This window comes from Jaculus jaculus, chromosome 4, assembly GCF_020740685.1.
Source record: "Jaculus jaculus isolate mJacJac1 chromosome 4, mJacJac1.mat.Y.cur, whole genome shotgun sequence".
NCBI classification, from domain to species: domain Eukaryota; kingdom Metazoa; phylum Chordata; class Mammalia; order Rodentia; family Dipodidae; genus Jaculus; species Jaculus jaculus.
The window spans coordinates 13,487,587-13,503,381 of record NC_059105.1 but is presented as its reverse complement, the minus strand read 5'-3'; the positions used below and the strand labels follow the sequence as shown (position 1 = coordinate 13,503,381).

The 15,795-nt window shown below is 53.6% G+C and overlaps 1 protein-coding gene across 3 annotated transcripts in view; it reads left to right on the top strand.

Moving 5' to 3' along the window:
• Speg (striated muscle enriched protein kinase) overlaps positions 1-11,774 on the top strand; it is a 58,064-nt gene extending 46,290 nt beyond the window's left edge. For all 3 annotated transcript variants that reach the window (XM_045147241.1, XM_045147242.1, XM_045147240.1), the window contains 11 exons: positions 227-358; positions 6,232-6,348; positions 6,525-6,692; positions 6,797-6,919; positions 7,068-7,235; positions 7,408-7,981; positions 8,436-8,675; positions 8,762-8,985; positions 10,456-10,531; positions 10,796-10,945; positions 11,293-11,774. In XM_045147241.1, the coding sequence (XP_045003176.1) occupies positions 227-358; positions 6,232-6,348; positions 6,525-6,692; positions 6,797-6,919; positions 7,068-7,235; positions 7,408-7,981; positions 8,436-8,675; positions 8,762-8,985; positions 10,456-10,531; positions 10,796-10,945; positions 11,293-11,485 (2,165 nt within the window). In that variant the 3' untranslated portion in view covers positions 11,486-11,774. The remainder of the gene's footprint in view (positions 1-226; positions 359-6,231; positions 6,349-6,524; positions 6,693-6,796; positions 6,920-7,067; positions 7,236-7,407; positions 7,982-8,435; positions 8,676-8,761; positions 8,986-10,455; positions 10,532-10,795; positions 10,946-11,292) is intronic.
• The last annotated feature ends 4,021 nt before the right edge of the window (positions 11,775-15,795 follow it).

Here is a 15,795-nt window from a genome sequence, read left to right as displayed (position 1 = left end):
GATGGGGAGGGGGCCACCAGGGAGGGACCCCGGAGACCCCTCCCACCGAGGGCTGCACTGGTGGCCCTGGAGGGGCTAGAGGCCCAGGGCCAGGGACTGGAGAGAGAGCAGGGCGAATAAGGGAAAGGAGATGTTTGTCCTGCGCTGCATGGGGGGACTGACTGTACCGAGGTGGGAGCTGCTTGGCTGTGGCTGGGCAAGCGCTCACGGGCCTGGGTCTCAACAGCGCCAGGGGAAAGCCGAAGCCGGCGTCGCTGGGGCTTCTCCAGACTGCGGAAGGACAAGGGCTCATCCCAGCCAAACCTCTCTGCCAGCATCCAGGAGGATTTGGGTCACCAGTATGTGCCCAGTGAGTCAGGTAAGAGAGGCCTCCTGAGTGCCTGAGCTTGCAGTCCTAGGTGGGTGAGAAACTGGCTACCTCGACGAGCATGGAAGGAGCCTGGAGTCGGGAGGACAGCTTCATAATTACGGCAGCAGCTGCCGTTTAGTTAGCAGGGCATGTCACAAATGCTGTCTCATTCAGTGCTGCAGCTCTCCTTAGAATGTGGTCATCGTTGGGGCTGGAGAGATAGCTTAGCGGTTAGGGCATTTGCCTGCAAAGCCAAAGGACCCAGGTTTGATTCCCCAGGACCAGATGCACAAAGGGGCACACTTGTCTGGAGTTCGTTTGCAGTGGCTGGAGGCCTGGCGCGCTCATTCTCCCTCCCTCCCTCATTCTCCCTCCCTCCCTCCCTCCCTCTCTGTCTCTGTCAAATAAATAAAAACAAAATATTAAGAATGTGGTCATTGTCACAGTTTGCAGGTGAGGACACAGGCTTAGCAGTGTGATGCTGAATAACATGTTAGTAAAGAGTTAGTAAAGAGAGCAGTCAAAGTTGGGCTGCGTGTGACTCTCTGCAGCCAGGGTTCAGAAGTGGCTCCAGGTCACCCTGTTTAGGCCTTTCTTTGGTCTTGGGCCTCTCAAAAGAGCCTCGATGGTGTCTGTCCCTGGGTGTATTTGTCGCCTTAGTCACATTGTTGTGACTAAATACCTGACAAGAAACAGCTTAAGGGAGGAAGCATTTATTCCGGCTACAGTTGAAGGTTACAGTCATGGCAGAAGGAATGTAAGGCAGCTGGTCACATTCAGCCCAAAGTGAGGAAGCAGAGTGATGTGTGCTGGTGCTCAGCCAGCGAAAAACAGTATTTATTTATTGGAGAGAGAGAGAGAGGGAGGGAGGGAGGGAAGGGAGGGAGGGAGGGAGAGAATGGGTGCACCAGGGCCTCCAACCACTACAAATGAACTCCAGATGCATGCACCACCTTGTGCATCTGGCCACATGGGTCCTGGGGAATTGAACCTGGGTCCTTAGGCTTTGAGGGCAAGCGCCTTAACTGCTAAGCCATTTGCCAGCTCCAGCTCTCTCCTTTTTATACAGCCCAGGACCCCAGCCCAGTTAAGGTTTCCACCTCAATTAACCTAATCTAAAAATTCTCTCACAGACATGCCCAGAAATTTATTTCTAAGATAATTCTAAATGCTGTCTATTGACAACCAGAGATTAATCATCCCACTGAGCCCAGTTTTTTTAAATTATTTATTTTACTTATGAGAGAGACAGAATTGATGTGCCTGGGCCTCTGGCCACTGCAATCAAACTCCAGATGTGTGTGCCACTTTGTGTGCATGTGTCACTTTGTACATCTGGCTTACATGGGTTCTGGGGAGCTAAACCTGGGCCCTTAGGCTTTGCAAGCAAGCACCCTTACCACTAAGCCATCTCTCCAGCTCTGGGCCCAGTTATTTTTTTATTGACAACTTCCAAAATTATAGATAATAAACCATGGTAATTCCCTCCCTCTCCCACTTTTCCTTTTACAACTCCACTCTCCATTATGTCCCTTCCCCCCTCTCAATCAGTCTCTCTTTTATTTTGATATCATCATCTTTTCTTCCTATTGTGATGGTCTTGTGTAGGTAGTGTCAGGCACTGTGAGATCATGGATATCCAGGCCATTTTGTGTCTGGAAGAGCACATTGTAAGGAGTCCTACCCTTCCTTTGGCTCTTACATTCTTTCTGCCACCTCTTCCACAATGGACCTTGGAAGCCTTGGAAGGTGTGATAGAGATGTTTCAGTGCTGAGCATTCCTCTCTCATTTCTTCTCAGTACTATGGTGCCTTCTGAGTCATCCCAAGGTCACTGCCATCTGAAAAGAGAAGCTTCTCTAACCAAAAGTGAGAATAGCATTAATATATGGTTGTGAACATTAAGAGAAGTGCTTACTGGCAGTTTGGTGGACATAGTATATACATTTAGCCAGACACCAGCAGTCATTACATCCCTAGGGCTCATGACTTCCCCCAACAAAGGTTTTTAGTATCAGACATGTATTCCCTCCCGTGGAGTGGGCCTACAGTTCAATTAGAGAGTGGTTGGTTTCCCCCATAACAGACATGCCCCTATTGCACCCATTGGCTCATTTGGCCTGGCTGGCCAAACGTGAGGTTTGCAGTGTCCACTGTTGTTTATCTCCACTGGTGATTTCTCTCTCTCCCTTGGAACTGCATGCAGTGTAGCTTTTTTCATCTTTCTGTCAGCTGGTCTATATGGAGGAGGTTTTCAGCTCAGCTCCAGCAGGATTTCTCAGTGACCTTGCAGCCCAAGTATGTGGAGTCTTCAGCAATAGGGTCTTACCATCTATTCCTGGTGGGAAACCAAGAGCTTTGGAAATGACCTGTAATATGTTTGAAGGGGGGACCATCAGGGACCTCCCTGGCCAACAACTCATTGGAAGGTATCCCATCCCTGGCACTGAAAATTTTCTAGTAACAATCTATGGCTTCTGGTTGTGCCACTGTCCAAAAAAAGTAGTTTTCCATATGATTTATTCATATCTTCTTAGATTTTGATTATCCCTCCCCCCACTTTTTATATACTCAATCTCTTTCCCTGAGCTCACGTAGACCTTTCCACCCCCCAGTAATCTCTTCTTCTGCTTACATATATACAATGCCATCCCCTTAAGTGCCCCCCTACCTCCCTCCAGTTCTATTCCCCTTCTAGCTTACTGGCCTCTGCTTCTGAATTTTATTCTGGGCCCAGTTGAGAAGCAGCTCAGGATCACACTTCCCTGCCCCCAGAGCCCCCTTCAGGTGTGTTGGCTTGAGTGTGCTCTCAAAGACACGCTTTTCCTCCTGACCTGGACTGCGACCTCACTTCTCCATTTCTCTACAGTTTTGAACACTGGCTGCCCCTCCCTGTTGTCCTCCTGCATCTTTGGGGAACACCAGCCTTCGGGGTTTTTGCTGGGGAAAGGGCCTACCATATGCTGGTGTCTCTTCCTTACCCAGACATCTAGGGGCTGCAGAGAGAGTGAGGGTTCTCTCTCTAGGGTCTCCCCACCTAGAGAGGCAGTGTTACTAAGGAGGCCAGGTTTCCAGGCCAGCAACCAGTCACCAAGCAAGGCAGTGTACAGGATCTTTATAAGCCAACTCCACCTTGGCCCCAGGTCCTGGTTAAACTGCTCAGAATAGGTGTAGCCTTGTCTCAGCTGGGCTTGAGGGAACGGTATCCAGCCTTGGCCAAGGCCGGGTGAAGGAGAGGGAGGCCAGCTAGTGAGAGGAAGGGGGGAAAGGAGGAGGAAGGAGAAAGGCATTTAGCAGAGAAGACTGGGGACAGATGATCCCTTCCCACCTGGGACCTTTAACTCAGCTCCATTTTGCTGGTGCAGCTGATTCTCTGCCCAGCATTGTCCCCTGACCTCATCATCTCCCCAAAGGATGAAGCCTGTGTCCACTTCACCAACTAGGGCTGCTCCTGGAGGAATGGCCGTACTGCTGACAGAGCGGTACCATGGTCATCTTTCACCTCTCCTGCCCTGCCTCCCCCTCCCCCACACCCCCCACTGCATTCAATCAGGGCCCTCACCGGGTCTGAAGGCAGCCACTGAGGAGACCATTCACAGCATGCTGGAGCATCCCAGTGGGATTCCTCCCTGGGAAACAATAGGGTGCAATGGGAAAAGAGCACACGGAGTCCTGACCATGCATTCCTGCCCTTTATTTTTCCCATGCAGCTCACCCCCACTCCCGTGCTCTCCTGACTCTTCAGGGGCAGCTTGTGAGTCCCCAGGGGTCTTCTGCTCTCTAGGCCCAGGTAAAAAGTAAATCACCCCCACTCCCTAAGACCTGAACCAGATTCAATTTTTTTTTTTAATTACTTATTTGAAAGACAGAGAGGCAGATAAAGAGAGAATGGGTACACCAGGGCCTCCAGCCACTGCAAATGAACTCCGGACACCACCTTGTGCGTCTGGATCCTGGGGAGTTGAACCTGGGTCATTTGGCTTTGCAGGCAAGCGTCTTAACTGTTAAGCCATCCCTCCAGCCTCCAGATTCAATTTTTTCTGAAAGAACATTCCAGAGAATCACCAACTCCGATCTTCGGGTCACTGAGGAATCTCTAGCCCAGGGGCCACTAGCACAGATCCTGATCCCAGCTGAGCCATGAGCAAGGTCACTAACAGCAGCCAGGGGATGAGGCAGCTTTCCTGCTTACCTGAAACAGCCTCCTTCTCGAGGCTCAGCCCCTGGCTTCTCTATGAAGCATATTAAGACGATAATAATGACCACAATAAGACCTAATGTTTGGGAGTACTTCCCTCATGCCAGACATGTGTTAGCATTTCATGACCTCGTTTCATTCCACAGCAAACCTTGAGCTTGGTCTGACTCTTTCCCTCAATTCACAGTTTAGAAATGGAGTTCCTGTGAGGGCACATGATTAGCCATGGTTGTGTAGCTGTTGTCACTTGCCCTTTCCAAAGTCCTCCTCTTTTAGTGACCTGCAGGAATACGTAGAAGGCAGACTGTCTACAAGCCTTTCCCAGATCCCAGATAGGCAGAGGGGCAGGGAGGTTGGCACCTTTCCAGGGGCTGCCCATAGAGTGTGCTGGCTGCAGATCTCTTAAGAGTGCATATTCTGATGAGGTGTAATTCCCCAACCCCTGCCCACAAGAGCTAAGCAGGATCCTACTGTAAGTTGAAGGGAGCTCTGCCCTAACTCATGGATTGTGAAGAATGAACCGCTGTTGGGTCTGATTGACTGTCAGTGGATTGTGGTGTGGCGTATCCGGAGGCCATTGAATGCAACTTACAATGCTTAATAAAAATCTTTATTTTTTTAGTATAAAATTTCTTTAAAAGAATGCATATTCTGTTTTAATATTTTATTTACTTATTTGAGAGAGAGAGGGAGGGAGAATGGGTGCACTAGAGCCTCTAGCCACTGCAACCAAACTCCAGATGTGTGCACCACTTTCTGTCTTACATGGGTACTGGGGAATCAAAACTGGGTCCTTAGGCTTTGCAGGCAAGCACCTTAATGGCTAAGCCACCTCTCCAGCCTGATGCACATTCTTTTATTTTTAAGTTTTATTATTTATTTATTTGAGAAAGAAAGAATGGGCATGCCAGGGTCTCTAGTTTCTGCAAATGAACTCCAGACACATGTGCCACCTTGGGTATCTAGCTTTCATGGATTCTAGGGTATCTAACCTGGGTCTTTTGGCTTCACAGATAAGCACCTTAACTGCTAAGCCATCTCTCCAGCACCCCACCCCCTTTTTTTTAGTTATTTACTTGCAAGAGAGAGTGAGACAGACACAAAGGATGGGCATGCCAGGACCTCTTACCACTGCAAATACATGCATCATCTTGTGCATCCGGCATTACATGGTTATGTGAAATCAGACAGGGTCAGCAGGCTTTGTCAGCAGTCACCATTGAGCCATTGCCCCAGCTCAAGAATGTGTATTCTGATCACAGAGCGTACTCTAGCTCAGCTCACTCACTGCCTCTTCTCTCCCTGCTCTCCTGCCCTGCAGTGCTCCCGAGGAAATGCGTACTGCAGAATCTCAACTAACTGTTAACATTTTTCAAATTTTGTTTATTTTTTTTTTACAAATGCTTGTAGAGCACTTAGTGCCAGCCCCTGCCCTAAGTGATTTATAAATGTGAGGCATGTGCCGTGAATCTTCAATCAGTGCAATAAGGTAGTTCTGCACATGCTGAGACCCTGGGGAAGGTGATGCTTGTCTTAAAGGAATTTCTTGAAGTCATAGCATGAGGCCCCACTCTTCACATTTGGCTGGGAAGAACCTTTCACTGTGTTTCCCGCTGGCCCTGTCGTACCAATGCTCGTACCAATGCTCGCCCCGTACACAGACAGCTGTCTTTCTCTCCCTCTAGACTTCCCCCCAGTCTTCCACATCAAACTCAAGGACCAGGTGCTGCTGGAGGGGGAGGCAGCCACCCTGCTCTGCCTGCCAGCAGCCTGCCCTGCACCCCGCATTTCCTGGATGAAAGGTAAGCAGGTTGCGCCTCTCACAGGAAAGAGGTGTGGCGAGGGCACCAAGTGCAGGGATGGGAGAAGCCAGGCCCTGGATGAGCATACCCCGGGGGAGGGGGAGGTAAGAGGTGGGTGAGGGGGGGGGGCGTCTGTACGTGTGCCATCAGTCCCTTCTGCTCCTCTCTGCCCCTAGACAAGCAGTCCCTAAGGTCAGAGCCCTCGGTGGTCATCGTGTCCTGCAAAGACGGACGGCAGCTGCTAAGCATCCCGCGGGCCAGCAAGCGGCACGCCGGTCTCTACGAGTGCTCAGCTGCCAACGTCCTGGGCAGAGTCACGAGCTCCTGTACTGTGGCTGTGGCCCGTGAGTCCAGGGCAGGACCAACGGGGTCGTCCTCAGGGGATGGTGAGGCAGGGCTAGATGGGCCCTTAGCCAGAGCGTCACGGCAACTCTCCTCCTCTCGCCAGGCATCCCAGGAAAGCTAGCTCCTCCCGAAGTGCCCCAGACCTACCAGGATACAGCGCTGGTGCTATGGAAACCAGGAGACAGCCGGGCACCTTGCACATACACGCTGGAGCGGCGGGTGGATGGTGAGGGCAGGGGAGGGCGGAGGGAGAAGGGAGGTGGCCGGCAAGGGTCACTGCCTGGGAAAGCCAGTGTCTCCCTGAGATCTTGACGGAGAGCACTGGAAGCTTGGGCCATCCCTTGGCCTTAGCCCCTCCGCCACACTTTCCACAGGGGAGTCTGTCTGGCACCCTGTGAGCTCAGGCATCCTCGACTGTTACTACAACGTGACCCACCTGCCCACTGGTGTGACTGTGAGGTTCCGTGTGGCGTGTGTCAACCGTGCTGGGCAGGGGCCTTTCAGCAACCCTTCTGAGAAAGTCCTTGTCAGGGGCACTCAAGGTCAGTGGGTGGGGTTGGATAGGGTGGGGTTAGGGTGAGAAGAAGGGAGACAAGGAGGGGTGAGGTGATGGGGTGGCAGGAGACTAGGAGCCACCCCCCCCCCCCGCCCCCTTGGAGCATCATGGCTTTGCTTCCAGAACACGCGGTGATGATTTTCTCTGTCTCCTCTTAGATTCTTCAGCTCGGCCAACTGCTGTTCCCCAAGATGCCCCTGTTACCTCAGGGCCAGCCAGGGCCCCACCTCCTGATTCTCCTACCTCACTGACCCCCACCCCAGCTCCCCTAGCCCCTCAGGCAGCCACTTTCAGCCCCTCAACTTCCCCCACATCCTCCAGCCAGGCCTTGTCCTCACACAAGGCCATGGGTCCACCGCCCCCAACCCCGCCGCGAAAGCACAGGGGCCTGCTGGCTGCCCAGCCAACACATCCCGCCCCGCCCAGCGTCCAGGTCACCCCAAGTGAACCCAAGTCTTTTGTCCCTGGCAGTGGAACCCCAGCCCCAGCCGCCACTCCTCGCGGGGTTAAACCAGCATCCTCCTCTACTTCCCTCTACATGGTGACTTCCTTTGTGTCTGCACCTCCAGCCCCCGAGCCCCCAGCCCCCGAGCCCCCGCCCGAGCCCACCAAAGCGACTGTACGAAGCCTCAGCCCAGCCAAGGAGGCGGTCAGTCCCCTCACACCCGAGAGCACCACTCTCCGGCAGGGTCCTCCCCAGAAACCCTATACCTTCCTGGAGGAGAAGGCCAGGCAAGCGGGGCTGGGGAAGGGAAGGTGGGAAAGAGCAGGCGGGGGCCGGGGTGGGGGGGGGGCGGACACAGGCACACAGAGGATTTGGAGAGCAGAACAAACTGTCCTGACTGGGCTTGGGGGGAAGGTGTGAGGCATGGATCCTCAGAACTGCCACCTTCAGCTGTGCCAGGCCCTGTCCTGAGCTTGTGAGCCACGTGCTGTCAGGTAGTCTTCACAGCTGGGAGAGGCAGACGCTGCGTTGTTATCTCCCGTTTCACGCGTAAGAGAACTGAGGCCACCGGCTTTGTACGCGGGTGCAGAGCTGGGCTTGGAACCTTGCTTCCTGTCAGCTCTGAAGCCCATGGTCGAGCCACGGCATCCTTGTCCCCAGGGTCCCCCCCCCCACTCCTCTTCAGCCCTCGCAGTGGCAGCAGCCCCCCTGAGCTTTGCGCCACGCCTTTTACGCGCACAGGGGCCGCTTTGGTGTCGTGCGAGCATGCCGGGAGAATGCCACAGGGAGGACGTTTGTGGCCAAGATCGTGCCCTACGCAGCAGAGGGCAAGCAGCGAGTGCTGCAGGAGTACGAGGTGCTGCGGACGCTGCACCACGAGCGGCTCATGGCCCTGCACGAAGCCTACATCACCCCCCGGTACCTCGTGCTCATCACCGAGAGCTGTGGCAACCGGGAACTCCTCTGCGGGCTCAGTGACAGGTGGCTGGACTCTTCCCCGGGGAGCCAGGGCCGAGAACGGGGAGGGCCGGCGGGGAGACCTCCTGCTCAGCTCCTGCCACCCTCAGATTCCGGTATTCAGAAGACGACGTGGCCACCTATGTGGTACAGCTGCTACAAGGCCTGGACTACCTCCACGGCCACCACGTGCTACACCTGGACATCAAGCCGGACAACCTGCTGCTCGCCCCCGACAACGCCCTGAAGATTGTGGACTTCGGCAGTGCCCAGCCTTACAACCCCCAGGCCCTTCGGCCTCTGGGCCACCGCACAGGAACACTGGAGTTCATGGGTGAGGGACCAGGGGCTAATGCAGGGCAGGGAGAGATTGGGGCACTGCCAGAGGGACAGTCCTCAGGATCATCCCACTTCAGTCACATATGTACCATTTACTAGGCACTGACTGTTTTAGATTTTTTTTTTAACTTTTTTCATATTTTTAATTTTTGGTTTCTTGAGATAAGGTCTCGCTCTAGTTCACACTGACCTGGAATTCACTCTGTAGTCTCAGAGTGGCCTAGAACTCACAGTGATCCTCCTATTTCTACCTCCCAAGTGCTGGGATTAAAGGTTTGTCCTACCATGCCCAGCCTGATTTATTTTTATTTTATGAGACAGAGAGAGAATTGGCATGCTAGGGCCTCCAGCCACTGAAATCAAACTCCAGATGCGTATGTCACCTTATGTGCATATGCGACCTTATGCACTTGCATCACCGTGTGTGTCTGGCTAACGTGGGATCTGGAGAGTCTAACATGGGTCCTTAGGCTTCACAGGCAGGTACCTCAACCACTAAGCCATCTCTCCAGCCCACTGTGTACTTACTATATGCAATCAGTGAACTGGGTCCTTTACCTAGACTTTTAAAAATTAATCTTATATAAACTGAGAGTGGTGACATGTACCTTTAATCTCAGCACTCAGAAGGCAGAAATAGGATTGCTGTGAGTTTGAGGCCAGCCTGGAACTGCAGAGTGAGTTCCAGGTCAGCCTGGGCTAGAGTAAGACCCTCCCTCGACAAAAACAACAACAAAAAGCTAATCTTTATAATAGTTTTGAGATGAGGAAACAGGCATCCTGAAGTTAAGTACTTATCCAATCCAACAGCTTTGTAAAATTTATTTTTACTTATTTATGTTTTTTAATTTAAAATCTGACATTTTTAAGTGGTAGAGGTGGAATTTGCTAATGCTGGAAAGACATGAGAATCAATTATTATTTTATACAATTAGGAAAACCAGCTGCCATTTAGCTACCTGCTAAATGTTTGATGTTTATTGTCTCTACTGCTTAGAGTTATTCTGTAAGCCACACTTTCTAGAGACAATGGAGAGAGCCAGACAGGTTTAGTAAATCTCCCAGGGTCCCATGGCTGGAAGGGGCAAGCCTGGGATTAGAGCCAGCCAGGCTGGTTTCAAAGGCTCTTAATCGTGGTGTCAGTCACACTCCGTGTGAACAGGACTCCTGCCTCGGAGCTGATCCAAGGCAGTTCATGATGCTGCTTCTCCGCTCCTGTGAAGTTCTGGGGACTTCCATTGTTCTGCAGCTGGCTAATTCCTCAGGCAGCCTACCTCCCCTGGTGCCACCCCTGCTTCAGTCTGCCCACTGGCCTTCAGAGCCTGCTGCCCTGGTTGTATTCCTGATTTGGTGACCTGGGCATTGGCCTGCCCATCCAGCCAGCAAAGCTGCCTGCTCTCTCCACTGCTCCCTGTTCCCCTGCTACCAGAGAAGCCTGGTCAGCTTGGCTTTTGTCTCCTGTCAGCTCCTGAGATGGTGAAGGGAGAACCCATCGGCTCCGCCACAGACATCTGGGGAGCGGGTGTGCTCACCTACATCATGTGAGTGCCCGGGCCCTGCCCCGGCCCTCTGCCCAACTCTACCGACACCATCTCTCTCACTCTGTCTTTCCAGCACACACTCGGGAGCGGGGGAGCAGGGGAGCGGGGGGGGGGGGGAGGAGGGCATTGTCCCTGAGCACTATGATCCCCCCAACTCCCATATCAGTGTCTCCCAGACCTGAATGCTGACCATCAGTCCCCTAAGGTGGAGAGGCAGTGAGGGGAAGGCCGGAGCTGTGCCAGCTGAACTGTCTTCCCCAACAGGCTCAGTGGACACTCCCCATTCTATGAGCCAGACCCCCAGGAGACAGAGGCTCGGATCGTAGGGGGCCGCTTTGATGCCTTCCAGCTGTACCCCAACACATCCCAGAGTGCCACTCTCTTCTTGCGAAAGGTCCTCTCAGTACATCCCTGGTGAGTACCCCACCACCACACGCACGCGCGCACGCACACACACACACACACACACCTGCCAAGACTCAGTATACTTCCTTCTGACTATCAACTGCTGTGGCCCCCAACTACCCAAAGACTCCAGTTGCTCTGTTGCACGAAGAGCAGTGCTGTGGTCATAGTCACATCACCCGCCACCGAAGCCCCCACAGTCCTGAGAGGCAGAAGCGCCGTCCCCACTTCGGGGAATGGGAAACTGAGTCACATCCACAGGGGTGGGTCAGGATGGAGACAGGGTCCGAGGCAGGGTGAAGCCTGTCTGCCGGGTGCCTGAGTCTTGACTTACAAGTGTCTGGCTTGCCTGGCAGGAGCCGGCCCTCCCTGCAGGACTGCCTGGCCCACCCGTGGCTGCAGGACGCCTACCTGATGAAGCTGCGCCGCCAGACCCTTACCTTCACCACCAACCGGCTCAAGGAGTTCCTGGGTGAGCAGCGGCGTCGCAGGGCCGAAGCTGCCACCCGCCACAAGGTGCTGCTCCGCTCCTACCCTGGCAGCCCCTAAGTGGCATGGACCACAGTCTGGCCTCAGGCTTCAACTCCGGTTCCCACTGTCGCCACCAAGGGACATTCCAGGGCCCACACTGAGTTGGGCAGGCCAGGGCTTGGGACACCACCAGCAAGCAGCAACATCTGGCCGGGCTGTTACCTCATGGAGCCGAGGGGAAAGGTCCCCCGGGGGCGGGGGGGCTTTGGCCAGAAGTCACCCTGGCAAGAGCCAGAACAGGGAGAGCCGTTGGCCAGACCCGGGCGTGGGATGGGAACAGGAAGAGGCATGAAGGGGAAAAGGAAGTAAAGAGGGAAGATGCTGGGAGGGGGAGACTCAAGAAGGTTCTGGGGTGGGGGTGGGGCACTGTGCATCTCAGGGAGAACCCAGGAGAAGAAGGGACAGGAGGGAAGGAAGAGGGAAGGAGCCCAGAGTGCTGGGGCAGCGGGCTGGGAGTGTCAGTGAGTGAGACAGGGACACGATGCAGGGAGCCAGAGCCAGGATGTGAGCGAGGGCAGAGAGGTGGGGGACAAGGAGAGCGGGCTTGGGAGAGGTGGGGCAGAGCCGTATCTGGATCCGCAAGGGAGAAAGGAAGAAAGCAGAGGGCTGTGGGCCAGTGGCCACTCAAGCTGGGCTCTCCTTCTGCCCCAGTGGATGCAGTTGTGGGCACTCTACGCTGCCCAGGGATGACCCCACTGTTCCTCCATGGTCTTTGCCCTTCTTATTCATATTTATTTATTTATTGACTTTTATGGAATTCCCCTTCCATCCAATCCCTACTGCCCGTGTTGTCCTGACCATCCCCACTCCCCCACCCCCTGCCCCCAGCCGTCTAGCTGTCTGTACAACTCTGTCTGTCTGTCACGAGGAAAATAAAAACAGCAAGCAGCAGGACACACGTGTGCTTTCTGGGGCCGGGGTGGGGAAGAGGCTGGAGGTGGCTCGGAGTGAGTCCTGGGTGGGAGCTTCAGCCTTCTCTGAGCTATGAAGACACATTCAGGGGTACAGGACGTGTCAGCTAGCACCTTTGGACCGTCCCACCCAACCTCCCCTTATTCCTGGAGGGAGGGAGGAATGGTCTGCTTCTCACCCTGAAGTTTCTGGAATGTTGATATGCCTAGAGAGTCCCCACCATCAGCCTCTCTCCGGGCCCTGGGGCTCCATCAGTCGGCCCCTGTGCTGTTCTCCGCCTCGTGGAGGGTGCTGGGCTCGGGAATAGACCTGCACACCCCAGCCCTGGCTTTCCCTCCTTGACCCTCATCCGGCCCCAGGTGGCAGAGGGGTTTTGTTGCAGTTACTTTTTTGTGTTGCTGGACAAACACCAGACCCAAAGCAGCTCATAGGAAGTAAAGGTTTTATTCCAGACTTACAAATTCCAGAAGGACACCATCAGTGGTGGGAGAAGCCGGCTCATTGCCATGGATCCAGTCAGAGGGACACCACTGACAGCCAGCCCATGCCCTGAATGCACCAATGGCCAGTGTTCCAAACTGCTCTGCACACGCCTTAGGGCCAGGCTCAACTTTCGTTGTTGTTGTTTCGAGGTAGGGTCTCACTCTAGTCCAGACTGCCCTGGAGTTCACAATGTAGACTCTGGCTGGCCTTAAACTCATGATGATCCTCCTACCTCTGCCTCCCAAGTGCTGGGACTAAAGGCATATGTAGGGCTGCACTCAAGGTCTGCCCCCAAACACCCCTTAGGGCTGGACTCCCAAGATCCACCTCCAGTGACACACCACCTGAAGCAGGGATCTGCCTGCTAGGGGCTCAAGCTGCAAGTTCAGTTCTCATAAAACACCTCAGTCTATTGGGCCATAAGTTCCAATGATCGCATTCAAACTACCACCGGTTTCATCCCAGGGACTAGTGGAAGCAGGCAGGGTGAAGAGCTGCAGAGTGCACCGGAGGAACCCTGCCCCACACTCTCTGGGTTACAGCATAGATCAGCACGCACGGGCCAGCTGTGAGTGCTCAGAGCAGCTGTGTCCACCATTTCCCTAGGGAGAAAGGACACATCTGTATGGACCATCTTGTCCCCGTGGCAAGTTACGGGTCTGCTTGGGTGCTAGGACAAACCTGGCTGGCCACTGCCACACAGTACCCAGAATGGTCACTGGATCCCAGAACCGAGCTGGCCCTGCCCCGAGGTAGGAAGAGAGGCGGTCGGGTGTCCTTTGTAGCAAAATGAAAGGGACAAGCTTTTGACCATGAACAGAGAGAGAGAGAGAGAGAGTGAGAGAGAAAGAAAGAAAGAAAGAAAGAAAGAAAGAAAGAAAGAGAGCTGGCACTGGTGTGCCGCCAATCCAGTTTGGAGACCCCATGGCTCCAACTTCAACAGCCCTTTGCCCACTACAGCCCAGCCTCTCTGGCTTCCCAGGTCCCTAGGGAAGAGACATTCTGCCCATCATAAAATAACAAGACATTAAAGGCAGCTGGAAGGGATGAGAGGCACACCTTGCCCAGCTGTCATTTCAGTGATGAAATTCTCCAATCCCTTACCCACTGCAAATGTTTTCATATAAAAATGAGGTGCCTGAACTCACCTCTTGATAAACTCCCCCCCCCTTTGATCTGGAACTCCCTTCCCATCTCCATTGGACATGGCATGTGAACTGCTTGTTCCAAACCTGGAGGAGCAAAGGGAATTTATGTCAGCAGAGGGATGTCAAAATTGTGCTGATCAAAGGGTGACAGTGCCCCACACCTTAGCAAGTAGTTACAATGAGTGAAAGAAGCAATGCTCTGCTTGGTGCCCTGGCCTGAGCAGACTGTAGTCCAGTCAAAGCCGGGAGAGGAGAGGTGGTCTGAGCCCCTTCACCACAGGCAGTCTGATGCTCTTAAGACACCAGCTTATGTCTCCGAAGAATTGGGGAAGACCTGGGGATGGGCAGTCAATAAAAGTACCGACCTTCAGGGACAGTACTTGCCAGTCAGACCCTACCCTGTCCCAAGGTGAGGAGTGACCAGAGATGAAGGTGACATGGTGGGGTGCTCTGTTTCCGGGCCCCTCTTGGTTTACCTCAGATTACCACCAGGGGGCACAGTGCAGAAAGAACAACTAAAGACCTGCGCTAAGGGTGGGTATAAAAAAAAAAAGACAAAGCAAGATGATCCCCATTGGTTTTGACAGCCATGCAGTCTTGTCAGGAGTGATTGTATGGATCATGATGTCCAAGGCTTTATCCAAGGACACCCTACAAACACTTGTACCCATTTAACCTACAGTGTCTGGGAAAAGGAATATAGTTTGCCTGGAGGCTGAGCTGAATAAAATACTGTCCTAGAAGTGATCCTCCTGGGAGTGGGATGGATAACCAAGGGTCCTGAGAGGATACGGGCCATGTTCACTGTCCAGGCGCTGACCCAGAGCCATTAGGTTCCCCCCACCCAGGCCTTCCCCCGCATCCTAGCCATCCTAGGGTTATTTAAGGAGCCCACTTGGGCAGGGGTGGCGGTGCCAGGGAAGCACAAGGCAAGGATGAGAGCAATGTATAAAACCAGGGCCAGGGGCTGATAACCTGCCTGCATCCCTATAGTGACATTCAGAAAGGCTGCCTGCAACCCACACAGACAGACAGACAGACAGACATGGCAAAGTCAACCCCTGCAAGGTGTGTCCATTCCTCAGAGGAACCTCAATGGTGCTTTCCCTAGCCATAAAAAGGGTTGAAAGTGAACCAGGCGTGGTGGCCAGGAGGCAGAGGTAGGAGGATTGCCATGAGTTCAAGGCCACCCTGAGAATACACAGTGAATTCCAGGTCAGCCTGAACTAGGGTGAGACTTGACCTTGAAAACAACAACAAAAAAGGCGGCTGTGGGGGAGGGGTTGGAGGTCAAAGTCTCTCTCTCTGTTTGCAACTCCACATCTCTCCAGATGTCCAAAAACAAAAAACCCAGCAGCCCCACCTTCAGAATGTCCTCTGGATATCAATGACTCCCAAGTCAGGAGTGCAGCCATTCACCTCCAGGCCTCCTACAGTTGAGAAGGACCCCCTGAGGCTCAGCACAGTGTTTTTGTTTTTGTTTTTCTTCGAGGTAGGGTCTCACTCTAGCTCAGGCTGACCTAGAATTCACAGTGTAGTCTCAGGGTGGCCTTAAACACATGGCGATCCTCCTACCTCTGCCTCCCCAGTGCTGGGATTAAAGGCGTGCGCCACCATGCCTGGCTTCAGCGCAGTGTTTTCAACCACACTGGTCGCTGGGGCTGGCGAAGGGGTTAACTGAGAATGAAGTTCAGAAGGAGGCATGGAGAGGCAGCAAGAGAGGATCATTTTAGGAGAATAACAGTTCAGGGGCAGCCTCCTTCCCAAGCATCCTACTTCCTCGGT